General features: G+C 45.8%; 2 protein-coding genes across 4 annotated transcripts in view; one reads left to right on the top strand and one right to left on the bottom strand.

Annotated features, from left to right (window-relative positions):
• BLNK (B cell linker) overlaps positions 1–26,876 on the bottom strand; it is a 71,963-nt gene that overhangs the window by 16,553 nt on the left and 28,534 nt on the right. Inside the window, exons 4-9 of the mRNA XM_019724775.2 lie at positions 18,701–18,741; positions 13,999–14,155; positions 11,280–11,440; positions 8,980–9,061; positions 7,712–7,783; positions 1,097–1,166 (exon numbers count right to left, since the gene is read on the bottom strand). Of these exons, the coding sequence (XP_019580334.2) occupies positions 1,097–1,166; positions 7,712–7,783; positions 8,980–9,061; positions 11,280–11,440; positions 13,999–14,155; positions 18,701–18,741 (583 nt within the window). The remainder of the gene's footprint in view (positions 1–1,096; positions 1,167–7,711; positions 7,784–8,979; positions 9,062–11,279; positions 11,441–13,998; positions 14,156–18,700; positions 18,742–26,876) is intronic.
• ZNF518A (zinc finger protein 518A) overlaps positions 1–26,876 on the top strand; it is a 93,599-nt gene that overhangs the window by 56,324 nt on the left and 10,399 nt on the right. The gene's annotated exons all lie outside the window — the stretch shown is intronic.

Raw genomic sequence — 26,876 nt, 5'->3', positions numbered from 1 at the left:
TTTTTCAATTTCCAGTAGAGATTGGAATCTAATATTGCTAAGGTTTAATGCTTCTTTTCTGGGTTTATTTTAAATACCGTCTATCTGTCTCTTTATTGCTTTGCTTTTGACTGAGAGCTGGAAGTGTAGGGGAAGAATACTAACAATTCCCAAGTGCTTGTAAGATGCTTGGCACTGGGTTAGGCTCTTCACGTGTTTTTTAAACATCACAGTAACCTTTTAAAATGGATATTATCACATGTTAGAGATTAGTACACTGAGGCTCAAAGAGACTCAGTCACTTGCCCAAGGTGACAAAGCTGAGCCAAGAGAGAAGAAGTGTGCAGTGCTTTGGTTAAAACCCCCTGATATTAAGAATTTCTTTGCTTTACACCAAGGCAGAACTAAGATTATAACCATGCAGGCAAGCTGAGACCCATTTATTTAAATGTGCTTTTGCAGTAACCCATTGAGTCAATATAAAATTGTGGGGTCACTGTAATATTAGCACATTACAATCCTCACCTGACAGTTTACAAAAAGCCCCTTTAAGCTCCATATGAAAGAGTGATTCTCTCATCTCACTTTTGGAAGGAACCTCGGCAGTGTTACTTTGATTAAACACTCCAGGGTAGGCTGTGTGAAGTACACATTTGTTCAGAGAGAAAGCATTAACTGCTTGAAAGAGAAAACAAGGAGTAGAAACTAATGGTAACACTTGCTAGCGGAACTCAAAATTATTCAGGTGCTGAAACTACTGTCTTGTGGAACATTGCAGGTCAGTGGACTTGAGGTAGCTACAAGTGTCTCGGAGGAAAGACTACTAGCTTTCGATTTCCGCAGAGGCACCCCTAGTCCACCTTGAAGCATGCCATGAGGGTGGAGAAGAACAGCGCAGTAGGGTTTCATTTCCACAATCCTCAAGAACACACCTATTGTGCTGTGGGCTGTATCTGAGCTGGGACAGGTGTGCCCTTCTGGATGGAAACAGCAGAAAAGCATCCTCCTCCCCCCACAGACAGGACTCCTTTGTGGATTCCAGGTAGGTCCTGCTCACAGCAGTGGTGGAGACCATCTACTCAAATCTCAGAGCTGCTTCTCTGCAACAGGTACTCACCCGGCCCTGGGCAGCGGGGACGGCACAGCAGGTAAAGATGACTTAGAGTCCCAGGCCCCACTGTTTCGACCTGCACAAACATATACCACAGGTCAGCCTCCAAGTCCTGCTCTGGGGCTGATGGTCCCAGTGAGGCAGGCCTTTTTGGCAGGCTCAGAAACACATGCACATTTTTTATTATTTTCAATTAAGCATATATAGGTGGTTACTTTCAAACTATTGGGGAAAACCTGCAGGCAAAGGTGATGAAACATTTAAAAACAAAATGTCTGTTTATCAGCTGAGAGCTAGGGTGTGAGTTAGGGATTCCATCTGAACATTTCTAAGTGTCCTTCTCCTTTACCTCATGGGACAAGCCCAGAGCCCCTGATTCTGTGGGCTCAGTGAGAGCCCCACAAGGGTCCCTGTAAGAGGGAGCCCAGAGCTCAGAGTGGCACATATGTGCACACCAGAGGTGCCCAGAGATGGAGGCTAGACTCACCACTCCCGATACACACCTGTAGACATTTCTCATTCATAACCACACTTCAACACCATACCTACACCTAATTTCACATTCGGAGGGTACTCATTCATTCATCCCTGAGTTCTCAGGGCCTTTGCCCATTGCACAGACAGACAAATTGAGACAAGTGGCAAGCTACCGCCCAGATCTCATCTTCTGGAGTCAGAGAAGGAACCCAAAGGGCCTTGTCCACTGCACCCAATTTCCCCTCCCCCTACCTGAAGATAGAAGCCAGGCAATCATCATGAGAGAGAAAGATGAGAGACAGGCAGAGCTTCACTGGGATACAGAGCAGGCCTGGGGGGGGGAGCGGGGGAGGCCAGAATCTAAGCCAGCTCCCCTCAACATATGCTGGCTGCTTCCTCTGAGGCTGATGCTCTCCTGCCTGGACGTTACTGCTCAGTGAGACAAAGCCTAGTCATTGAATTCAATGGAATGGAATAGTTTATTAAGAACCTACTACATTTATAAGTCCACAATTTCTAATATACTTAAGGGCGATACTCTGTAAATATAAGTTGGACCTGCCCTCAGTATATATTATGTTAGTTTGTGAGATAAAGCACACACAGGTAAACATTGAAGTAATAATCAATTACCAAGAATTACTGAGAACCCGGTATGCGTAAAGCACATGAAGGCATTATGTTAGGGGTTGTGGAAGAGGTGAAGAAGTAGAGACAGGCCTCTGCCCTCTCCGAATTAATAACAGGAGAAGACATGTATCCTATGCCACTTCATCTGACAGGACCACCTATTGCAAACACAGAAAAGAAAAGAAGGCCTCAAAAGGTATTAAAAATAGAGATCTGAAAGTTCACTGTCGTGCACTTGACTAGAGAGAGGCCTTCAGACTGTCCCTCCGAGCCCGTCTGCTCTGTTTCTACACACAGTTCTCACGCAGGGCTAGTTTCTGTAAGCACTCGTGAAAGAGGCAGCGGCACAGGTGGGTAGCACTGACTCCATGTGCAGCCTTCCCCAGCACCCCAGAAAGGAACTCCTACTTCCCATGGAACTCCTACTTCCTGTCACCTGACCTAGATGTGATTTTAGAGACTACATTTGGAATTTGTCGCGTGTGTTGTGACAGGAAACTGAAATGTCATCTGAATCTGTAGTATGACTCTCACTCTATTTCGTTAGCTATTGTACCAAATTGATACTGTTCTTCAAATTCTTAATACTTGAGATTGACCTTTAAAATACACTTGGCTACTCATAGATTTTGATGGAAGATTTCAGGGAAGGGGAAAAAAAAAACCTTGTCTGAAAAATAAGGAAGTAGAAAGAGGGTCTCAGTCAGAATTTCCTCCCAGGGGTTTTCCTTTTTCTTAAATGCCAAGGGCTGGACTGGCCTGCGTTCATTATCATTGTCACATCTACTGCCTGGCTTTTCTGCAAAGCTTCCCTTTCCTTCGTATCTCCAAACAATCTGCCAACGTCTTCCTTCCCCTGCCCTCCTTATAAATAACTTCTGCCATCAGATCAGAGGGCATGCCTGTTCTCTGGTGGTGGGGCAGAGTAAGCGCTGGTGGAAAACCTATAGTCTTGCATCAGGAAGACAGCATTCTAGTTATTTCTCTGCCAGTAAACTGGCTGTCTGACCTCTTACAAGCCACCGTGCCTCAGTTCCCTCCTCTGTGAAATGGGGACACCACTACCTATCGTAACTTTAAAAATGGAAAGAATTAGACAAATGTAAAGTAATCGTGCTGGAAAGGGATTAAAAGCATTGGAGGTTCAAAAACATGCTAAGTGAAAGGAGCCAGATGGAAAAGACTTCATACTGTATGACACCATGTATATGAAATGTTCAGAAAAGGCTAATCTATAGCAACGGAATGCAGATAGGTGGTTGCCTGGGTCTGGGCGTGGGAACAGCACTGACCATAAATCGACATAAGGGATCTTTTGGAGTTGGGGTGGGCAAGGAAATTTTCTAAAACTGGATTGCAGTGATGTTTACCAAACTCTGTAAATATAATGATGTACAAAGATCATTGAATTGTACATGCATCATGAGTGAGAAATTATGGCTCATAAAGGATCTCAGTAAATATGGTTATGGCTGTTTTTGTTTTACAACTTGTTACCAACTGCGGCAGTATCTCGAGGTGCTCAGCACTGTGTCAGGTACTTTAAATGTGTCTCTCTAGGCCTCACCTAACGTCAGTGGAGCAAACGGAGGAGGCTCAGAGAAGTTAAGTGGTGGGGCCGGGCTTGAAAACTAAGGCCATTTGCTTCTGAGGCTCAGACGGCACTTTCCTCCGCAGCCAACACCTCAGACTGTTACATTGGGGCGTGATTTGGCATGTCAGCTTCACTTGCTGCTTCTCCCTTATGTGGGGAAAGATAGTGAAACAGAGGGGTGCTTTTGTGGATGCTCACGGGAGGATGGAGCGTGACTTCTATTTCACAAGCCAGTCACCCCGTCTGCTGCTCTGGGCATGAACTGAGACCTAGAGCCATGGCTGGGTAGGACAACCTGGTCCCCTCCTCACTGCCAGATCCTGGTGTTCTGGCAAAGTCGGGTTCTTGGTCGGAGTACTCCAAGGGAGACATTGGGAATGCGATAGAGGAAGATGTGTCCAAAAGCATAATAATAAAAGAGAAAAGGCAGTTTCGTTTCAATTGTATCGAGCAAAAAAATTATACTAATGTTGGATGTAACAGTGCAGACCTTACCAAAGTTTCTCAACTAGGATGACAATTTACCCTTAGTGTTTCCTTCTGCTGCATATTATTTTATGCACCATCCTCTTTTCAGTTTTACATACAAGGTTGCTAAGTTTCCTTATTCTTAACAATCGCTAAATTCTAAGCCCTTGGGATTTATCAGTCTTTTAGTTTGTTTAGACCAGTGGTTCTTAACTGGGAATGATTTTGCCCAGTGGTTCTTATCTGGAGACATCTTTGCTTATTACCACTGGGGAAGGGGGGCTATTGGTGCTCTAGTGGCCCGAGGCCAGGGGTGCTGCTAAACATTGGACAATGCACAGCACAGCCCCCAGAAAAAAGAATTCCCTAGCCCCAAATACCAGTAGTGCTGAAGTTGAAAAACCCTGATTTAAAGTAAAACTTTGTATGAAAAGGAAGAAACACAATTGTTCCCTGAGATGTGCACAGGATGCCGGATGCCCTGCCAGGCTGTTCGTGAATCTGGGCAGGTTAAACTAGGGATTCTGAATAACAACAATAATAAATAACAGAGCTATCATTTTGTGAGTGTGATTCAAGTGTATTTACTCATTTAATTCTCACAATACCCCTAGGCATAGGTGCCCTTTCCCCCTCCATTTTTCAGAGGAGGAAACTTAAGAAATGGAGAGATGACTTAGCTTGTTAGAAATCCAGCACCTGGCACCTATCAGACCTGAACCCTCTGGCTTTGGCGTCTGTGCTAAGTCCTGCTACAGGGCTTCTCAGTCTGGAACATAAAGGAGACGGAGCGCCTGCCACGGCACCTGATCCTTGGCAAGCACCTGATTAGCTATCAAAGAGCCAAAGCAACATTAACCAGAGGCAAGTGACGTGGTGTGGTACTTTGACAGAAACAGCCACCTGAAACCTTAGCACTTTCAAGATGCCTGTCTGGGCACCATCTGAAGTTTTGAAGGTTAACAATAGATGGTTATTCAAAGACAACCAAAGGCAAGTAGTCTAATCATTGAAATGATCTCACTTCCTGCCTCCCCCTGTACTTCCTCCTGTCTGCATCCAACAATCATATAATCAGGACATTACTTTCTTGATCAGGTTCGGTTTCTTCATCTGATGCCTCTGTAATAAACATGTAACTGTACTCAATTAATAGAAAATGAATGAATAATAAATACAACGGGCTGATGCCTTCATGATGGTACCACGTGATTCTTTAAATGCAGCCAGTGCTGGGGCCTCAGTCACTCTCTCAACCAACTGACCCATCCACCATCTCAGTACCTACTCTGGGTCAGGTCCTGCCTAGGCCATGGATACACAGCTGTGAGCAAGACATGGCGCTGAGAGTCTTACAAGAGAGGCAAAACTCAGGAGGGACCTGGGGACACAGGAGGAGTGCAGGGGGCTATGGGAGTGCACTCCAAGGGGATCTAGCCCATGTAGGGTCGGGAAAGGCCTTCTGAATAAGCGACATTTAAGGCAATGTCTTCAAGGAGCTTGCAATGTAGCTAGAAAGATTAAAGTGAGGTACCAAGTAATCAGGGAGCAGGTAGGGGCAAAGTGTAAGTAGGATGAGATTTATAGCAAAGGAAAGCTCTCTCAGGTTGCAGAAACCATAGGAGGCTTCCTGGAGCAGGAGACCTCAATCTGGGCCTTGAAGAATGGGTAGAATTTGGTGTCATAAAAGTGACAACAAAATGACCAAAAGGTAGGACCCATGAAATATAGAATTATTGGAGTATTGGGTATGTTCTAGGCAGAAGTCCTTGTTAGGTAAGAAGAGCATTTTAAGATGCAAACACCAGAGATTATTAAACTATTCTTCTAAAGGAGGGGTTTTAGACCTTCATTTATCTGTTTCAATGAAAGATTTTCTGTTCCGGTAGTAATAGCCCTTCTTTCTGAGTTATGAGTCAGGACTCTCCATTTCAGCTGGGACCAAAGCAACCCTGACGTATTAGGTTGGTGTACAGACATTTGTTCCCAGAAATTAAGATGAGCTGTATAAGATGGCTCTGACCCTCTACTCCTGAAACATAAAGAGCCTGTGGGTTCCAAGGGAGAGGATAAATAAGACCAGAACTTGTGAAGACAGTCAACAATTACACAAGAAATGAGTTTACGAAAAGATAAAAACAAAACAAAATTCTTTCATATTCTCCCAGGGATCCTTTCTCTGGAAGCAGAGCTCAGTCTCCCAATCTGTTGTGTTCAGACTTCCCCTCTGGGAGAAAGAAAGACTGACTGAGGGAGCTGGATGGAGGGGAGGGAGGAAGGAGTGAAGGCCGGAAGGAGCCTCCTGTACCTCTTTGTGCTGTAACAGGGTGGGAGTGAGGGTACCCCTCTGCATTGTGGTCCTCAGTTTTAGGGTTGACAAACCCTACCGGAGACAACTAGGAACCACTGGGAGTTCATGGTTTGGGTAGCGGTGACATGGTAAACACTAGCTTTGTAATGGGATGAAACTGGCAACATCTGAAGGCCTTCCGAAGTTCGGCCTAGTGACTGAAGAGAGCGCCTAGAAGCAGGGGTGTGGCTAGTGGACTGTCACCGACAGAAGGTGTAAAGTGATAAAGTAAAGAAAGCCTAGACTAGGGTGGTGGCAATTAAAATAAAAGACCAAATTCAGGAAAAAGAAATAGCAGACTTGGAAAGAAAACAGGTGCTGAGACATGTAGACTGAGGCTGACATGCAAAGAGGAACAGGGATGCCTAAAGGGTAGGGAGGCGATGGAAGCATTGTGCTTGAGACAATGGGAACGTGGAGGCATTCAGAAGGAACTTCAGGTCAGGGTTGGACACTAGACAGTTACCAGCTTAGACAGAAGTGAAGCCAGAAGAATGGATGAACCCTAAGGAGTGAAAAATAATACTCTTCACCAAGCACCTACCGTATGCCAGACACTGCATTAAGAGTTTCCCATTCACAGTTTCAGTATGCTCCTGTCACAGTGCATTATCCCCATTTGCAGATGGGAAAACCTGATGCTTGGAAAGGTGAACCACAGGGCCAAAGGGGTACAGCTGGTAACTGAGGGCACTGGGTTTCCAACCCAGTTCTGTCTGGCTCAAAATCCAAGCTCTCAACCACTACACACGATTCTGAAAGAAGAGCAAAGGGCTGAGAGCTGAAGGATGCAGACATCCTCAGTCAGGGAGAAGACAAGGAGAAGAAGCCAGCAAAGTGCCCAGTGAGGTAGGATGAAAACTAGGATTTGTGTAATAGAGGTCCAGGGGCATGGGGGGCAGGGTCCTTTTAACACTCATGCCACCAGACAGTGAATGAGGTTGAGAATAAGATTTACCATTTATTAAGAAATTTGAAAATACAGGTGACTAATATTTGATCTCAGTTGTTTATCTTATTTGGAATAGATTGAAAACCAACCCCCCAAATGTCATCATTTCACAATTTAAAAAAGCCCACTAAAATCATGCATATACTTTACCTGAAGCTGTCACTGGAGGAGGGGCTGGCTTGGAGTAGTTGTTTGGCTTGGTTGATCTGTTTACCAGGGGAGCTTAAACACACAAATATATACATAATGTTATGGATACAGTCTACTGAAGGAGATTCACACTTATGAGAAAATGCATTGTGGAAACGGCAGTTCAGACCAGAGAATTTGCAAAGAATGGGAAACATACTCATTAAGCCCATAAGCTGTTAAAAGAAGCCTTCTCAGAAGAAACACCTTTAGAATGAATATATTAATGATAAAAGAAATAACCAAATTATTTTATGATAGGGATTTTGTTGAAGTGTATAGTGGCTTGGAATTTCATTTGCCAAACTGGAGGTCTTGGAGATGAAAGAGGTTTGTTTGTTTGTTTGTTTAATCAGGAGAAGTATATTGAATCTAACCGTGGAGGTGCCAAATTAATAGCCGGACCTCCTCTGCCACATGCTACACATAGGGTTTCTTTTGGAATTCGAGGGGTTTTTTTGGGTGGGGATGTTTAATGTGTATTTGTTGTTTCATGGTGATGGGTGGCTCAGGAATTCAGGTGGGTCTTGAAACTGTTGGTGACATTTAGGGACTGTAGGAAAGGGTTGTGACAGAATGGCAGAGGAAAATCTGACTACTGCTACGTCAGAGTCAAGTTTATTAGATGAGTAATGTTACTTGAAGAGGCATCACTTACACAGGATTGTATTCTTCACAGTGACTATATCCAGAGGAGACAGGCACTGTTCCCCTGAGGGGATGTGGCACTGGCTTTTTAATGTAATTTGTAATTGCATTTGTTATTCTGTGACGGTTTTAACAACAACATATTTCTCATGGGCCTGAATAGCACTAAATTTAAAGGATCAGAACACAGAGCACATTTCACTCTTTCATCTTTGCCGTCCTCTGCAGACATTGTTCCTGGTGCCATATTTGTAAGGCCCACATGGTGGCTTGCGACTTTGTGAGTTGTATGAGAAAGCCATTCTAAGTGAGGACAGCTAATGATAAGCACCGAGGTGCTTTCATAATTAAATAGGACTATTAATTAAGGAAGAAGGTAAAGGCTTCTTTAACACAGACATGGGCTAGGAGACTCACTGGGGCCTCTGGTCAACCTGCCCAAGAAGCCGGATGCTGTGGCCACGAGGAAAGAGGCCTGGGCACCATCATTTCTGAGCCCCAAGGTGCTTGCTCCCAAGCAGTCCTGTACAACCCCACCAACTGCTACAAGTATGCAGGTGCTTATAACTACAAGTGCTTGCCTTTTTCAGATGGGAATGAACTGCCTTCTGTGGGATGAATGTAGTTTTCATCTTCATCTTCCACAGGGACCACGTAATCAGCCTAAACGAAATGCAGATACGAATGAAAAGACCGCGGTACAGTCATAGTTTACTATATGGGGAGGGATGATTTTTAAAATATCTTTATTGAGATATAATTCATATATCATTAATTTCCCCTAATGTGAAGTGTATAATTTGGTGGGTTTTTGTATAATCACAGAGTGTGCAACCATTACCGCAATCTAATTTTACAACATTTTCATCACCCCAAAAGGAACCCTGTGCCCATTAGTCACTCCCCATTCACCCCTTCCCCTGACCTGGTCAACCACTATTCTACTCTCTGCCTTTAACATTTGCCCATTCTGGACATTGTGGATAAATGGAACCCTACAGGATGTAGTCTTTTGTGACTTCTTTCACTCAGCATAATAATTTCAAGGTTCAGCCGTATTGTAATATGTATCACTACTTCCTTTCCTTGTTAAATAATATTCCATTGTGTGGCTATACCACATTTTGTTGATCTGTTCATCAGGTGATGGACATTTGAGTCGTTTTCACTTTTTGACTATCACGAATAGTGTTGCCATGAACATTCATGTACCAGTTTTTTACAGTTTTTTATAGCTTCCTCTTGGGAATATGCCTAGTGGTAGAATTGCTGGGTCGTATCATAGCTCTATGTTTAACAGTTTGAAGAGCTGCCAACTGTTTCCCAAAGTGACTGTACCATTCTTCATTCCCACCAGCAATGCCTGAGGGTTCCAATTTCTCCATATACTCACCAATACTTGATATTGTCTATCTTTTTGATTAACTTTTCTAAAGGGTGCGAAGTGGTACCTAATTATGGTGTGTTTTTTAAAGTTTATTGGGGCGACAATTGTTAGTAAAATTACATAGATTTCAGGTGTACAATTCTGTATTACATCATCTATAAATCCCATTGTTTGTTCACCACCCAGAGTCAGTTCTCCTTCCATAATTATGGTTTTGATATGCATTTCCCTGATCGTTAAAGATGTTGAGGGTCTTTTCATGTGCTTATTGGTCATTTGTGTATCTTCTTTAGAGAAAAGACTGTTCAACTCCTTTGCCCCTTTTTAATTGGGTTAATTGTCTTTTTATTATTGAGTTATATGAGTTCTTTAAATGTTCTAAATATGTCTTGCCACATACATCATTTGAAAAAATTTTTCCTCATTCTATAGGTTGTCTTTTTATTTTCTTGGCGGTGTTATTTACAGCAGAAAATTTTTAAATTTTGAAGTCCATTTTATCTATTTTTCTTTTGTTGTTTGTGCTTTTGATGTTGTATCTAAGAAACCACTGCCTAACCTAAGGTGATAGAGATTTATACCTGTGTTTTCTTCTAAGAGTTTTATAGTTTTAGCTTTTACATTTAGGTCTATGATCCATTTTTAGTTAATTTTTGCCTATGGTGTGAGAAAGGGGTCCACTTTCATTCTTTACAGTTATCCTAGCACAATTTGTTTAAAAAACTATTCCTTCCCCATTGATTGTCTTGGCATCTTTGTCAATAATAATTGACCATAAAAATAGAGAGGGAGTGATTTTATATTGATATGAGGGAAATGAGTTAATCAGATCTCAAAAGGGGTTTTACAACCTGCCTTGGTGAGTAGCCAAGATGGGTACTGGGAGAAACAGAAAACAAACAATTATTGAGCACTTATTGCCAGGTGTTCATCTGAGTACTTTTTACGTGTTATCTCACTTAATCCTTATAACAACTCAGTAAGCTAGATACTACTATCAGCTCCCCCTATAGACGAGGGGTCTCCTTCACATGCCCGACCGTACCCCTCTGTATCTTAGAGGAGTACCTTGGAGGAACAGAGAGAAAAGAAGGTGGAGGAGAGGAAGTGATGTGGGACAGGGCAGAGAAGCAAAGGAGAATAAAGATAGGGAACTATCTTATAGAGGAAAGAGAAGATTCACAGGAAACTAAGGGAAGAGAGAGGAGGGATAATAAGAGGGGCACAGATCCAGTACTGATTTTATACCATACGTCTCTAGTGAATGAAAATGTTTACAATAAAGTCATATACGCCATTTTTAGAGAGAGAAAAAACACCCCGTCAGCACAACATTAGAGAGTTAGCGTGGGGCAGGGGTGGTCAGTGCCGGCTGGATAGCGGCGGTGGAGGACGGGAGATGTGCGTGAGTCCAGACAGTCCTGGCGCCTCCCCCCTCCCCTGCAGCCTTCCTTCCAGGTGGTTTGGAAAGCCTTCCAGACAGATGTACTTTACCTCATCCTCAAGATCTTTGGGTTTGGGTGGCACTTGAGGCTTCGGCAGAGAAGTCAGGGCCGGCAGCGTGGAGGCCAGTCTCGCTTTAGCTGAAGGCCAGCTCGGCTTACTGGGCAAGGTCTTGGTGAGGGGCGGAGACTGCCTCTGGCTGGATCGATTGTCTTGAAAGGAACAACAAAGAATAAGATGAAAGGGGCTCTGGATCATTCCCTCCATAGAAAATATGAAACCTCTGGCATCTCTTTAGCCACAAATGATTAGTGGGGAAGTCCTTAAAAGAGTAAAATGACATGTTAGGCAAAAAATTTCAAGTACCTGTTGACTTATAACAACCAAAAGAATGTCCTCCTCTGAAATCTATGTAATTTTACTAACAATTGTCACCCCAATAAATTTAATAAAATAAAATAAAAAACAAAACAAAACTTTAACACTGAAAAAAAAAAAAAAAAAAGAATGTCTTCCTCAAAAACATCCTCCCTGGGGAGAGGTGGAGACCCATGAACTCAGGAGAGCTGACAGCCCAGGACTCTACCAAACAGTGTGGATGATGACCTTGGCAGTGTGGGGGTCTAAGGGGGTGCTCCTCCATGGTTCACTTGCTCTATGAACCCTTAAGGGCAATAATTCTCAATCCCACTTGCACATAAAAACCACCTGGGAGCTTTAAAAAATGCCAAGGCCCAGGCCCCCTCCCAGACATAACTGGTTTGAACTTGTAGGGAGGGACCTGGCATTATGGATTTTAAAAGGTCCCCAAGTTATTCTCCAGTGCATTCAGGGTTGCCACTACTCATCTGAGTGAAACTACACATTCTCCCCCTTCACCATTTCCCTCAAATCAGGGAGCTTCCTCAAAAGCTACAGGGAAGGAGTCCAGGCTCTGAAGCCAAGGGGACCTCAGTTGGGTCCCCAGATCTGCCACCCATTGGCTGTGTTCTTTCGGGCTAGTTATTCGTTGCTCAACCTCTCTGGGACTCACATTCCTCATTTTTAAAATGAGGGTCATCATACCCCCCTCAGAGAGTTATTGTAGGGATCAGGAGGAAAGCAGTGAAAGCAGGATGAGCAGTGTCTCACAGAGGCGACACCTAACAGATCTGATACTACCCGGGTAATGTGGTAGAGGGTGTAGGCAACATGGCGTCTACCCAGTCGATTCTGTGAGCACGGATTTGGACTTGAGGAAAACCTTAGCACAGGAATAACTGGTGTGCTCCCCACCCTGGGAACAGCATGGGCGCTTACACTGGCTTCCTGCTGCTTCCTCCTGCCACAGACTGTCTGCAGCTTGATGCAGCTGCCTCTGCCTGTCGTGCCCCCAACTCTGCTCTCCTCCTGGTGCCCGCTCCGGCCCTTCGCCCAGACCTTGCCTAGTAGAAGGTGTGTGCTTAACTGCACATTCAGTGCCTCCATGGAAGCCTCTTTCCAGGTGGTACAGCCATAAGGGCATCTACTTTGCTGTGCCTGTAACTCTGTCAGTTTTTGTAGTTTTACTGGCAGCTCTTGGAGTTTACCTAGATTTCTTAAGATGTAAGCCCACCAGCAGTAGCACAACACGGAAGACAGGCTTTGAAGAGTGTGCCCTTGAATGAACCACTCAACCATCCTGAATTGTGGTTTCCTGGTCTGTAAATGGGCCTAGTGCAGCCCCTTCCTTCCCAGGGTTGTTGAGATCATTGAACAAGGTCACTTAAAAGTATGGTTGGTGGGTGGTGTGTGGAGCAGAGCGGTGAAGAGCGTGCACTTTGGAGGCTGAGCTGACTGGCTCGCATCCCAGCTCCACCACTTACGAACCCCTGGACCATTAGTTCACTCCTCTAAGCCTCACTTTGCTCCTTTCAGGGGGAGGTGGAATACTTCTCTCATAAGATTATTTAGAGACCCAGTAGGCCAGGACTGGAAAGCACTAAGTTGTAAACTATAGAAAGTCTGGGAGTATGTCTGTCTTCCTTGTTGCTGAATGGTCAGTGCTAGTGTAGCTCTGGCACGTAGTAGGTGCTCAGTACATTAATTGTGGCATGAAGCAGCAGTGCCTGGTGGCGGTGAGGACGCAGTTAACGGCGGTGATAGTGGATGCAGAGCCCTTGACAGGCAGGGGTGCGCTGTACAAATGAGAGCACACGCGCCTCTCCTAGGAGTGAACACAGACTTCTTGTGAGACCTTAAAAGCCACACTCAGGCTTGGGGGCCAGACCTGAACTGTGTCCATTTAACCTATGAGGCTAATTTTAGGCTTAGTTCCTCACCCCCACCTCACCGCCCCCCGTAAAAAGTCCAGTCTAGACTCAGTGTGTCCAGTCAGTCAGTGTGGGGCAGCCGTGGAGGAAGGAGGGGTGTTAGCAGACACTGGGATCCTGGACCGTTGTCCTTGTTCTGTACAGATGTCTCAAGAGAAATTCCAGAACCTTGTGCACAGGAAGTTGGAAGCGAAATGGGGATTATCAATCAATCTCTGAGTTGATTTCTCAAGGGACTGTCGGGTGTTCGGAGCAACCATCAGGGTATGCTCGCTCATTTAGCTTTTGTCCATTTTCAATATTCCTGATTTAGGAAGGACACCTTTCCCCTCAAATGGGCAAGCTTGCCAGTTGGGGCTCCATTACCTGTGAGTGACCAGATGACCCACTTGGAGGTGGTGAGTGGGAGGTGCCCACACCCACCTCCCTGCTGCCCGGAAGGCTGAGCACGCAGGGTCTGGGGCGGTGGGCGGTCTCACCTACGTACTCGCCCCTGGCAAAGGGCAGGGCTGGGTGAACTGTCCTTGTCTCCTGCTCCACGGGTGGTGGCTCATAACTGTCGTCCCCCGTCTCCTCGGCGGGCAGCACGTACATCTCTGAGTCCGAGTGCTCGTCTGGGTTTTCATAGTCACTGTCCTGCAATACAGACACCTTGCTCAGTGCCCATCTGGGCTTAGTCGTCAGGACAGCTCCTGCTTTAGGGGGCCAGAGCGGCTGCCCCAGTGTCAGAATGAGGAAACAAGACTGGCTCACCAAGGTTAGGCAGCCAGTAGAGGCAAAGCTGGGGTGCAAGCCCTGCCTTTCTGCCTGCGGAATTTATCACGTTGACCACTGTCCTGGGGAACAGGTGGACCATTTAACCCACAGGGTAGCTGAAACTGTATGTGGCCAAAGGACAGTCGGAGAGAAAATGTATTTTAAGAAGACAGAAAAAGGGCTCAATAAAACAGAATAACCAACAGGTTTATTTATCATGAAAGCTGACAGTTGAGGAAAAAGTAAGTTTAATAAGGAGAGGGTAAGGAGCTACACAGAAATACGTAGATATTTTTGAGGAGATGAGGTTTAAGAGTTTGTTTGCTTTTTTTAAACATTGCTGGTAAGCCACAGGGGCAAACTGACTCAACTGTCCACTCTCTTTTTTTTTAACGTAAATTTTATGTAAGTTAATACTGAAAACTACATTAACATGGTCTGAAGTTCAAACGGTTCAGAAGGATGTAGTGAAGTCTTTATCCCAGCCACTCAGTTCCCGTCCCCAGAGGCAGTTACAAGCTTCTTGTGCATTTTGTTCATCGACAGTTTACGTATACAGCACGCATATGTATATTCACGTGGAGGAAATATGTGGTTCAGGACTTAAGAGGCCCGCTGACCTCAGTGTCTACTCCCCCACAGACTACCTGACACATGCATGATTCTTACATGATTTTCCAGTGAATGGATGGCTGATGCACCCGCCCTTTGGCCTGTCTCCTTTACTTGCGATTGTATAACACTGATGCAGGGATACGTGATGCAGGTGTAGTGTTTCCTTCACTGCTGTATCCTCAGGACCCGTAACAGGGCTGGCACATGATAGGAGCTCAGTATGTTTGGGATGAATGGGTGAGTGAGTGAATGAATGAATGAATGGGGGCCGTGCTTTCCTCCTCTGTCTGTAGGGAAATGGGGAGAGGAGGGGAGTAGGGCGAAGCGCAGGATAAGGAATGAGAAAGGAGGCTGAAAAGAGAGTGCTTTCCGAGGTGGTTGGAGGAGTGTCAGGAGAGAGAATAAAAGGAGGAAGGAGCCCAAGGAGGATACTTGTCCTTGTCCTAGAGTGGGAGAGCTGGAAGGGACAGGAAGGCGTGAGGTAAGAAAATTCCTTAGGGGGCATTTTTCCAAACACTTATCTCAGTAATAGCAGATGGAGTTGGCAGGGGGGACTCAAAACTCTTTCCTGAACATGAATCTGAAATAAGGCTGAGTAGAATCATGATAATGATAATAATTAATAATAATAATTATTAAAACAACATTTCTATGTACTGCATACCTCATTTACTCCTCACCACAATCATGAGATAGTTTTTTTAAAAAATCCCATTTTATAGTTGAGGAAACTGAGGCATGGAGTTGAGTCATTTGAGTCTGCTCTGTGTGTTCTGGAGAAAGCAATCACTATTCTCAGGTGGGGGCCTAGCAAGTGGAGTGGGAGTGAAAGGGCGGCCCAAGGGGAGGATTAACAGGGCCAGAGCCTGGCTTGCCAAAGCTAATCTAGTCCAGTATGAGGTGGTGAGGACCCTCCTCATCCAGGCCAAGGACCTGGTCGCTGCTCTGGCGGCCTCCCAGGGAGACATCAGTGCAAGTGCTGAGAAGCAGTAGTTTTAATAAACATCTGGAAAGTGAAGGAATCAGTGGGCACCCAGACACAAGTGTCTGAATGAGAGACGTTTGGGTGCCCCACTTTGTTTCCATTTTCATGGTGCAGAAATGGGGCTTCTGAGACGTAATTCCCTGGAGGCTGAGGAGCAGTATGCAGACTGGGGAGGTCACTGGGGTCCTCGCCGTCCCTCAGGCAGAGCAGCCTGACTGAGAGGACCACAGTGGCAGAGGTAGCAGAGAGGTAGAGGAAGAGAGACTCCATGGTAGCTGTGCCTGGCAGCTCTTCCTCTGACACTGGGCTGCCCCCATGAGGGCAGGACAGAACCTGTGTATCCAGGACCCAGCACAGGTCCTGCTACAGGGTAGGTGCCCATAAACAGCTGTGGGATGAATGAATGAATGAATAGAGCTGCTGCCCTGGGCTCTGAAGGAACTGAGGAGGAGGAAATGGGTGCTCAGGAGTGCAGGGCTGGTCCTTCATTTGGAAAATCTTTTCTGCGAGAGACGTACCATGAGCCCCTCCTCCTTCAAACACGGTGGAATGCATTGAATGCCTTTTTTATCACGAGAATAAAAAAGGAATATGTTCAAACTTCTGGAATACTTCTTAAAAACCTCCTTCCCTCGAATTATTTTCAATTCTGCGAACAAAATTCATTTATTCATTCAGTACTTGAGCAAGTGCTATACGTCGGATAATCTGATGGAAACTTTAAAGAAGGGAATGTGTAATCAGACAAAATTTCAAATTGTCCATTCATTCATTTAATTAATTAACATTTATTGAGTACCTAATATGTGCCAGGCATTGTGCTTAACTCTGAGCATAATCCCTGCCCTCACAGAACTTATATTCTAGCAGGGGAAACCAGCGACAAACAAATAGTGAATAATAAATAATAAGTAGATCACTAAACTGCTAAAGTAGCTGTCAGTAGTGACAGACGCACTGAAGGAAATAACCAGGGTCCTGAGGCAGAGAGCAATGGGAGGAGCAATTCTACCTTGGATGGCGGTACCTAAAAGGCCTTCCCAGGAGGGAGACATTTAAACCAAGCCTGAAGAATCAGAGGGAGCTGACCAAGTGAGAAAGAATGGGAACGCTCTTTGGTTTTTTTCTCATTTTCCCTTCTTCCTTCTCCTGCCCAAGGACCATGAGTCTGAAATCATTGAGGTGGACCGGCCCTTGCACTGTTGTAGGCACTGAGGGTAGGCCTGTGCTCCTGGGCTGTGACGAGCAAGGGCCTGAAGGGGGGGTGCAGGGAAGGCTGGACAGGTCCACAGGGGCCAGATTTCATAAGGCCTAGAGATCTTAGCAACAAGCCTGGATGTCATTTTATGTGCAATGGGAATCCAATAATGTAAAAATAATTGTCAAAGAATGTTGACTCAGTCCTTATTATAGCTAGTACCTTGATTTTGGCTGTTTGCCTTGGAGACAAATAATTCCCTCCACTCCAGGCTGATTTTATTTTGTGTTTTCTAAGTTCCCACTGTGTGCTCTTTTTATCGAACCAGCAAACTCAATTTTCTTGGCTTCCCTTACTCAGCATGAGGACCAGCTTCTTAACTTTGATTCAGATGTGGCTCGGCGAGTGCTACCAGCAGGGGGCGCAGCTGCAGTGCTGCTGGGAAATAACTCCATGCCCAACGGACTCATACATAGGCCATCTCGTTCCCTCTTTTAAAAAAATCTTTTCTCTGCAGTTGAAAAGGAAGGAACTCCTGTCTCCTAACCCTCTGAATAAACTCCAGGTAGTGTACACAACATGGAGCTGGGCTGTGGCTCAATTCTCGGTATTGGACAGGAATCCTGGGTTCTCATTCTGGGCCACTGAGTGAGTGACGGTGGGCAAGTCATTTGCATTCTCTTGGCCTTAGTTTCCTTATATGGTATGTTGTTGTGTGGAGACCCTCTTGGATCCCTTTTAGACAATAAAATTTACAGATTGGAGCAGGCTAATATTCTGCATGAGTGATATGTGAGGAACAGTTGTGAAGAAAAGTATTTAGGATGTCCCTGTAAGACTCAGCCTAAGAGAGAGGTGCCTGCTGGGGCCCTGTGGGTTGCAGAGCCACCTTGAAGAGGTTGACAGTGAATTCTGACACCCCACCCCCAACGTCATCAAAGGCAGGCCCCTCACTCTTACTCTGTGGCCCCTGATGCTCTAATGTCCGCTCAGTCACAGCAAGCACCTTGGAGTTTAAAAGCCTGCGTCTGAGATCGGAGGGCCTGGGTTTGAATTTTGGAACTGCAAGTTACTTACACTCTCCGTGCCTTTAGTTTCTTTACCTGTAAAATGGGCAGGGCTGATATTCAAAATGTTTACCAACTAATCCAGCCCAGGTCCTGACCGTGGCCCGTTGATGTGCCAGGCATTGACAGGCACATCAGTTGTTCACTTGTTTAGGCTCCTGGGCAGGGGCCAGGTGGTGATGGGCACTGAGGAATTCGGGGCACGGGCATTTGCCAACTGACACGGAAATATTTCAGCATTTTACCGTCTGTTGAGGCCATGCTGATGGGTACTCTGAATACCAGCAGAAAGTGGGGAGTAGGATGCGTACTCAGGGCTGTGCTGACGAGTAGATGAGGCAATGTGCGTAACTCTCTTAGCCTGGCACACGGTGCTAGCTGAAGTCAGCCCCTATGAGGTTATTGCTGCCTTGCCTGTAGGTGGCCCTTCCAGCCCGGCCATCTCCCTTCTGTGACGGGCAGCTGACCACCAGCGTGTAATTCGGAAACAAGCCCTTAAAAAGGCCACCCACAGCCCTGGTGGAAATGGTACCCTCCTATTCCCAGGAGCACATACTTACAAAGTCATCTGACCACTGTTCCTCTTCATCAGCAGGGGTCTCTAAAATGGCACGAGGAAAGCAGAATTATGCATAAACATACATGTCAGCTGGCCAGCTCCACCCTGTCCACGGCACCCACACCTGCCTTCCCTGCTCTTGGGCTTCCTGGTCCCCTTTACTTGGCCTTGAGTGGTTAGTATTACAGTCATCTCATGTTCATTCCCTTTTGAATCTTTTTTTTTTTTTTAAGTCAATTCTTAAAGCATTAAGAGAAGTCCCCCAGTGGCAGAGAAGTGGTGCATCAGACCTATGTCTGTTTTCGTCCAGAGACATTTTGGGAACCTTAGAGTAACCCAGTAGGAACCTGCAATCCGTATTGTGTTGCTCACCAGGGTTTCTTTGATTTAACATGCGGATGGTGTGGGAGGAAGAGCACTGCGCATGAAATCAGACAGACCTAAATTCTCATCTAGGCTCTGTTCCTAACTAGTTGGAGGTGAGCCACAACTAATATCTCTGAGCCTCAGTTTCCAGGTCTATAAAATGAAGGGATAACTTCTAAGATTCTCTCTGGCTCCAACTTTGACTTTTTCATTAAGAAAATTTTTATCCAGCGCTTTATTTAGTACATGCCAGGCAATATTACCAGAGCCTGCCCTCATTTATCTCTCTCAAAAACTTTATGAGGACACTGAGGCCTAGAGAAAATCAGCCCACGGTCATTTGCCACGGTCAGGTAGTAAATGGTGGAGCCAGGAGTTGGACCCGCAGGTTGCCTTCCAAGTGCGTGCTCTGGACCCCGATGCTATGATGCCCTGCTGTTTTTGAGCTCCAGGGGGCAGGAGCCATCCTTGACTCTGCAGGGGGTATAACAATGGGTATGACAGGACTTAAGTAGCTTATGATCTTGAAGAATAAAATAGGTCTGAATTATGAGAGCTAAGGAGAACATTTGACCCCCTTTTCTCCAAAATACATTTAGAGTATGAGAAGCTTAGCATCTATCCCATCACATAAACTGACCTTAGAGGTTAAATACCTCTGTGTAGGAGACCAACCAGACACAGGTCCAGATGGCAGAGTGGCTCCAACGACTGCACTATAGGGTCCCAGCTCTCCTCCCGCCTCACTGAGCAGCCACTGCTAGAAGGCCCAGAGTATGGTTCTTCCAGAACCTCAATGGAACCTTTCCTTGCCATTGCTACCCTCTGCCATGGCAGACCACTGACTCCAGTTCTAGATGGGCTCCACAGAGGCACAAGGAGAGGAATTGCATAGGTGAAATGGAGGCAGGAAGGAAGTCTTTGCATCAGAGTGGCCAGATTTTAAACAATGGTGCCCTCTCTTGGGAAAAACATGATAGGTGCTAAGAAGGAGCGTCATTCTACAAGCCAAACAATGGGTCTAATTTGAATGTAGAAAGAAAAATAATTTTTATTAAATTATTCTTTGGGTTGAATTATACCAAACTGTGGTATATTTCAACCATTGAGTTTTTCCATGAAACTCTAGAAGAATAGGTGAATAAGTCCTCTTCCTGTTATGCCAGTACCTGGCGTATCTTAAGTTTGGGGATAATTGGAAATCAACCCTTAAGGAAACAAGATGTTTTTGTTTCAATCTTTAAAATAGAAACCTTTATAAAATGACTTTATAAAACACACTGCCCTGCCTTGGTCAACTGCATTTCCTGAACCTCTTCTCAGTGAGTCAGGGTATAGTTTATGCTCAGTTACTGGTGAAAATAGTTCCAGCAGCCATCTAACTAATTTTCCTGTCTTCATTATCTTTCCTCTCCAATCGTCCTTCCTACTGTTTCTAGTTATTAAAGTTTGGATCATGCTGCTCCTTTCCTCAAGAATCATCAGGGGCTGCCTATGGAATAGAGTCAAGGCTCTGTGTCAACAGATTCAAATGCCTCCATCTCCTGTCCCTCCACTGACCTCTTGCTGTAGTCTTCCATGTTCACTTACCCAATAGCTTGTTCCTCCCATCCAGCACTTTTGATAGTTCTCTGCTCTGCCCATGCTGTTCCCCTATCCCATCTTCCTTCTTCCATAGAAATCCCTGTCATACTTCCTCCATAAAGTCTTCCCCAGTCCCTCTGGTCATAACCCATTACTCCTTCCTCGGGGCGCTCTTAGATGCTGCTGGCACCTCGATGTCACATGTATTTCATTCTGCCCTGTGTTGCAATCAATTTATTTGTGTCACTGTACTGAAAAGCAAGGCCAATTTATTCTATCTTTGTATCTGGATCATTTTGCATTGGGAATCCATGCACTAACAAAAGTATGAACCAACAAATGAGTTGAATGAATGAAAATTAGGATGATAATAATAATAATAATAATAATAATAATAATAGGTGCTGTTTATTGAACACTTCTTATGTGCTGGGTGCTAGGTTAAGTGTTGTAAATGTATTTCTTCATTTATCTTCCAAATAGAAGTCTGTGGTAGGTGCCATTATTATTTCTGTTTTATGGTAGAGGAAACCAGGGCTAAGAGAAGTTGCAACACCTGTCTGAGGCCACATGGCTAGCTAGTGTAGGGGCTGCATTGGAGGCCTGGCTATCTGTTGGCTCCTGCAGCTGAAATCTCACGTGAACCCCCTGGCCCTCCACTGAGCATTCAGATAGAACCCAAGAGAAACAAGAATGGCCCAATCCAGGCATTATGGCATACTGAGAAAGTAAAGAGACAAAAGCATCATGTGGTAGAGGTCATTTGATGGTTCCCCACCCTCTCCTAGCTACACCCATCTTCTGGTCCCACAGGCAACTCACAGCATCATCCTCATAAAGTCACAACCTTGCAGGCCATTGCCCGGACTGAAAAGCATGAGAATCCAAAGTACTAAATCCACAGTAGTGGGTGGTTTTTCAGCTTCTCACGGAGCCTCTGAAAGTGTGCAGGTGGTAGTTTTAGAACCAGGTTCCCTGGGTTCTAATCCTGGCTCTGCTCTTTGCTACCTGCTTGGAAATGGACCAGTACTTTAATTGTTTAAAGCTTAATTTCCTCGCCTATAAAACAAGGATATGAATAGTGCTTGCCTCGTGTTTTTATGAGAATCAAGCAATACAATACCTGTGAAGTACTTTGCAAAGCTTGGCACACAGCACATGCTGTATTAATGTTACTTGTTGTTGTCTTGGGTATTGAAAATTCTTAATAAACCCTCAAAACAATACCAATTCTATTTCATTCTAATGGCAACCATGTAGTATGGCTACCACAAAGAAATAGATCCAAGAAAGCTTCTAGTGTAGTGGGTAAAATTTTTCAGGAGGGTAAGTTCAAGTGTAATGTGGGCCAGGGGGGTTAATTTGGGGTATGGGATTGCATGCCCCTGCCAGGAAGCTGAGATACTGGTTGGGCCTCCTTTTCTGGGAAAACCTTTCCTACTGTGTCATGTACCTTGTTTGGGGCTTATGCTCCACTGACTGTCATAATCGCATGCCACACAATAGAGGGACTCCTCCCCTTGCTTGGCTGAGGCCTTGTGGTTCACAGGGCCCTCCCAAGCCTATGAGCACAGCACCTGGCACTAAAAAGACACCTGAGAATGGCCACGATGGCCCCATCTCAGCATCTGCTCCAGGCCAAGACACACAGGGTTTTGAGCTTGGGATCTGGGGTCAGCTGCCTTGCTGAAAATCTTGATTCTGCCATTTGCTAGCAGTGTGACCTTAGGCAAATTGCTTAACTCTGGGCCTCAGTTTTCTTATCACTAAAATGGACATTATTAGTAGTACCTGTATCATAGAGTTTTGAGAGCATGAAAATGAAATAACACATGGAAAGAGCTTAGAAGAGTAACTGACACAGAGTAAGGGCTCAGTGAATGACAGTTACTGCTGTTAATTTACTTTCTGTTTAATTTGCATCATAACCTAAAGGATAGGCACTCTTATCTCCAGATCAGGAATCTGAGGCTTGGGGAAGTTACTACATTTATCTAGGTTCACACAGTGCTGAAAGGGCAAAACCAGGATTCCACTCCAGGCCCAAAGGACCACAAAGTTCAAGGTCTTCTCACCAAGCCGCCCTGTACAACAGTAATAAAAGACCTAGAATGCAGGAGAACACTCATGTATCAGACTGAGGACAAACCAGGGCAGGGTAACATTTCCTCGTAAACGTCCCAGCACCTGGAATCATGGCCAGGTGCTGGGAAAGGTCGAGAAGGATGCACTCAGTGAGGGCTGAGAGGTTGCATGAGGCTGTGTGTCAAAGGTGGGATTGAGCTGGGCCTTGAAGGAAGAGCAAGACTTGGGTGAGAGGATGAAGAGGAAGGAGGGTGTCTGCCTTCCATATACTCAGACAGGAGCTTGTGTGTCAGTCCCATAAGCAGGGTTTGGCTGAGAGATGGATGGCACATCCATAAGGCACAGATATATACAGAATGAATGAGCTGCACTGGAGAGTCATAGGAGAAAATGCCAAGAGGGGAAACAAAGCTAGATTCATTGCCAGCCAAGGGGATGCTTCAGCCACAGTGGACATTTTGGTTCTAGTGACAAGCTGGAGATATAAGGCTGACAAGGACAGTGTTTGAAGAGATGAAGCCTTGAAGAGATGAAGGCTGAACCAAACTGGAGGTCTTGGGAAGGAGAGAGATTGGCTAGAAGGACAGTAAAGGGCTCTGTGGTGAGAGCTTGAGTGAAGAGGTGAAGGAGAGGGTGTGAATTCAACCTCTCAGTTCTGGGTCATCGGATCTGGGTCACCAAACACGGCGGGGGTGAGGGGGGGCAGTGCTGCTGGCATCCCAGCCACGGGCCCTGAGGAGTGCATGCCACAGCTGCATGCCTGATACACAGCTTTGGCTGTGGCCCTGATGCCACTCTGGCTGTGCTCTGGGCCACCAGGCCCTCGCATTTCTCCTCTTACAGAGCTGGGGGTGGGATGCAGGAACCAGTGAGAAGACTGCAGTGGGACACAGGAAGGAAAGAAAACAGGAAGGTGGGCTAGCGGCAGTGGTGGGGCTGACGCAGGGAAGGAACAGAAAGCAGAAGTCCAGGGACTGCGGGGGATGTGGTGAGTGGACAGTCCCACTGGGTACACCCTGAGAGGAGAGAAGGATGTGACAGTGTGGGGAGCTGAGGCCACGGCCCAGATCCAGGCTGGCCGGGAGACATGAGTCTAAACACTTCTTAGAAACTCCCTTTGTTGGTATGTTTATTCATCCCTTCCAAGGGCCCTATTAGTGGGGGTTGGGCGTGGATGTGTAGAAGTGGGGAACATAGTCCTGGCTTAGCCATCACCTGGTTGTCTGAGCCGAGGCTGTCACTTTGCCTCTCTGGTTTCCATTGATCCCTAACATGAGAAACTTGGACTGGGCGACATTTCAGGACTTCCTAGGCTTTAAAATACCTTTGAGTCCAAATTTCATTCCTCCATTCTTAGTTCCATGAGGCAGGACTGACGTGCAATCAGCTCTCCCCATATCAGCTTTGCTGGTACCACCAGTTAAGTGTATAAATGAAGAGAGAGGAAACCAAGTGAATGCTGGCTTCATCAAGGACACCTGGGCAGGGGCCAAAAGCAGTGTTATATCAACTCCTTTGATGGACAAAGGATTGTTACGTGTATCCTATGCTTCTGTATAGACAGTTACCCAAGAATCCTTGTCCAAGTAACTTCCTCTGTCCCCACCTCTCTCCGCCCCACCACCATCATTGCTCTGGTTTCCTCCTACAGGACATCAGTGGTGGGAGGACAAAATAGACCTCCTGGGGACATCACAATAGGCCCTGGATATCAGAGCCCAAGTGGACAAGGAGAGACAACTTACTTAATTCTGACCTGTTAGGGGTTTGTGGAGTGACAAGCAGAGCTTCTGCAATGACCCCACCAGATTTTGGAGACACTACGACGGTTCTCCCCTTCCATCTCTCTCGAGCCAGGCCTCAGACCTCAAAGATACAGGGGGCTGTTGGACTGTGAAAGCACACAAGCTGAGAAGCAGGCTCTGCTGTTCCTGTCAGAGGCTCTGGGCCTTCAGAGTAATAAGAAATGCCCCAGAAAAGTGTAACCTTCTCAGCTTGGGCCAAAGGAAGGAACCAGAAATGGAATCTGGGGTGGGATTCCTTTAGTGGCTGCAGTAACCTTGGACAGGTTACTTAATGTTCTTGAGATGCCTTTTCCTCATCTGGGAAACCGAGATAGTCATTTCTATATAATGGTGCTAATGGGAGAGTAAATGAGCTAATGTCTGTAAAGAGCTTAGATTAACAACTCCCAGAACAGAGTAAATACAACATGTTTTGGATAGCTTCCCTTCCGGAATGCTAGCTGCTTGGGTGTAATCTATTCTGCTCAGTGGACCGTGAGTCCCTGCAGGCAATGGTCCCTCCTCAGAGATAAAGCAGGGTTGCTGGTCTGAACTGCAAGCAGCAGGCTCCACCCTGGCCTGATCTGCATGTGTAGGAGGTCCACGCTTCCGTTCTTTGTGTAATTCAAGCCTGTCCTACACTCTCACTAGAGGCACTGTGGTGATTCTTCTGCTGACCTCTGGGGGGCGCTGGCCCTGTCCATTCTTTGTTGTCAAGATCAGCGGCACCAAGGTCAACTCGCTCTGCTGCTTTAGAGGATTGGGGAAACCATTTGCTTCTGGGACTGTAAAAAGGACATAATTCCAGCATCCGGGGGAGACACATGGGGCTGTTTCAGGAGACTTGGGTGGACCAAGTCTGCACAGGCCTCAAGGGAGCACTTGACAGGCCTCTTGGGGCTCCAGATGTCTGGTGGGTTAAGGTCTCCAAACACTGCGACCTCTGAGCTCCTTGAAGATGCCCTGGGTTCAAGAGGAGCTGTCAGGGCTGTTTTCTGAAGCCCTGGGCTTTTAACTGCTCAGGGTCCCCAAGGCTCAGGGGAAGCAGCTGGAAATGCTCCTGGGACATGAGATGGGGGTGGGGAGGGGAATGGCAAGGGAAGTACTAACTGCCGGTGGTGATGGTGGTTTTGCCAAAAGGACCTTTTCCGTGGGGACTGAGTGTAAGAGCAGAGAGGAGACTAGGCAAGGCCCTATTGGTTTGGTGAAGCAATAGGATGAATTCTGAGATCCTGGAATTTCAGTGGATTTATCTTGCAGTTCAGGAGAAGTAAGGACAGAGTTGGTGGTTTGTAACAGGTTTTTCAAATTTAATATACATTCACATCCCCTGGAGCTCTTGTTAAAAAGCAATATTCTGATTCTGTAGCTATTTGGAGGAGCAGATATTCTGCCTTTCTACCAAGCTCCCAGGTAATGCTGATGCTGCAGGCTAGGGATGGCACTTCAAGTAGTAGCAGAGGCCTAGAGGACACAGCTGAGACCCAAGAGAGATTAAGGACAAATTGGAAGATGCAGCTTCCTAACACCAGGGAAGGTTGGGAGAAGCTCACTGGGCCCTGGGCTCCAAAGATTTCCCTTTGTGGGAGGTTAGAGTATTAGCATTGGTGAGAACCTGACAGAACTTCTAGTTCAATCCCTGCATGATACAGATAAGGAGAGCAGAGTGAGTGGTCCAAGGTTACACAACCAATTAAAGGCTAGACATTGAAGGACCTTGTGTGCAGACTCAGCGACTTGCAATTCCTCTTGTTGATGATGTAGAGCCATGAGAATATTTAAGCAAAGGTATTTCAGAACAGCTCTCTGGTGGAGGTTGAGAGGACCACGTGGGATTAGGAATTAAGGAGATGACTTAGAGGCTTCTGTACTAGGACAAGCAACAGATGACGAGGATGAGCTGTAGCTATGTGAATTGTGAGGGACAACATATTTGAGAGACACTTAAAAGCTAGAATTAATAGGATTTCGAGATTAATATTTTTGTAGAGGGGGAAGGAAGAGGAGGACTCAAGGATGATTCCCTGGTGTGAGAGGCTTAGGCAAAAAGATGAATAAATGATGAATGCTACCTGTCTTTTGTCCAAATGAAAAATACGGGGAAAGGAGGGGGCTGGGAGAGGGGATGAGCAAGAAGAAAGCTGAGTCGCTGAGTAGGAGAGGATCATCAGGAGATGTCCATCCTGAAATCAGATGTATCTGTCTACTTAGGTTTCCTAGGATTGCCTCTGAGCTACTAACATTTGTGTCCAGTATCTACAAAGTGACAAATCATCCTGCTCAGATGCCAGGACTTGAATTAAATGTCACCTCCATAGACCTTCCCTGACTACCTAAGCTGTTCCCCCACCCCATAGT

The sequence above is a fragment of the Rhinolophus sinicus genome, linkage group LG07 (assembly GCF_036562045.2).
Source record: "Rhinolophus sinicus isolate RSC01 linkage group LG07, ASM3656204v1, whole genome shotgun sequence".
Lineage (NCBI taxonomy): Eukaryota > Metazoa > Chordata > Mammalia > Chiroptera > Rhinolophidae > Rhinolophus > Rhinolophus sinicus.
This window is presented reverse-complemented; position numbering and strand designations above follow the sequence as displayed.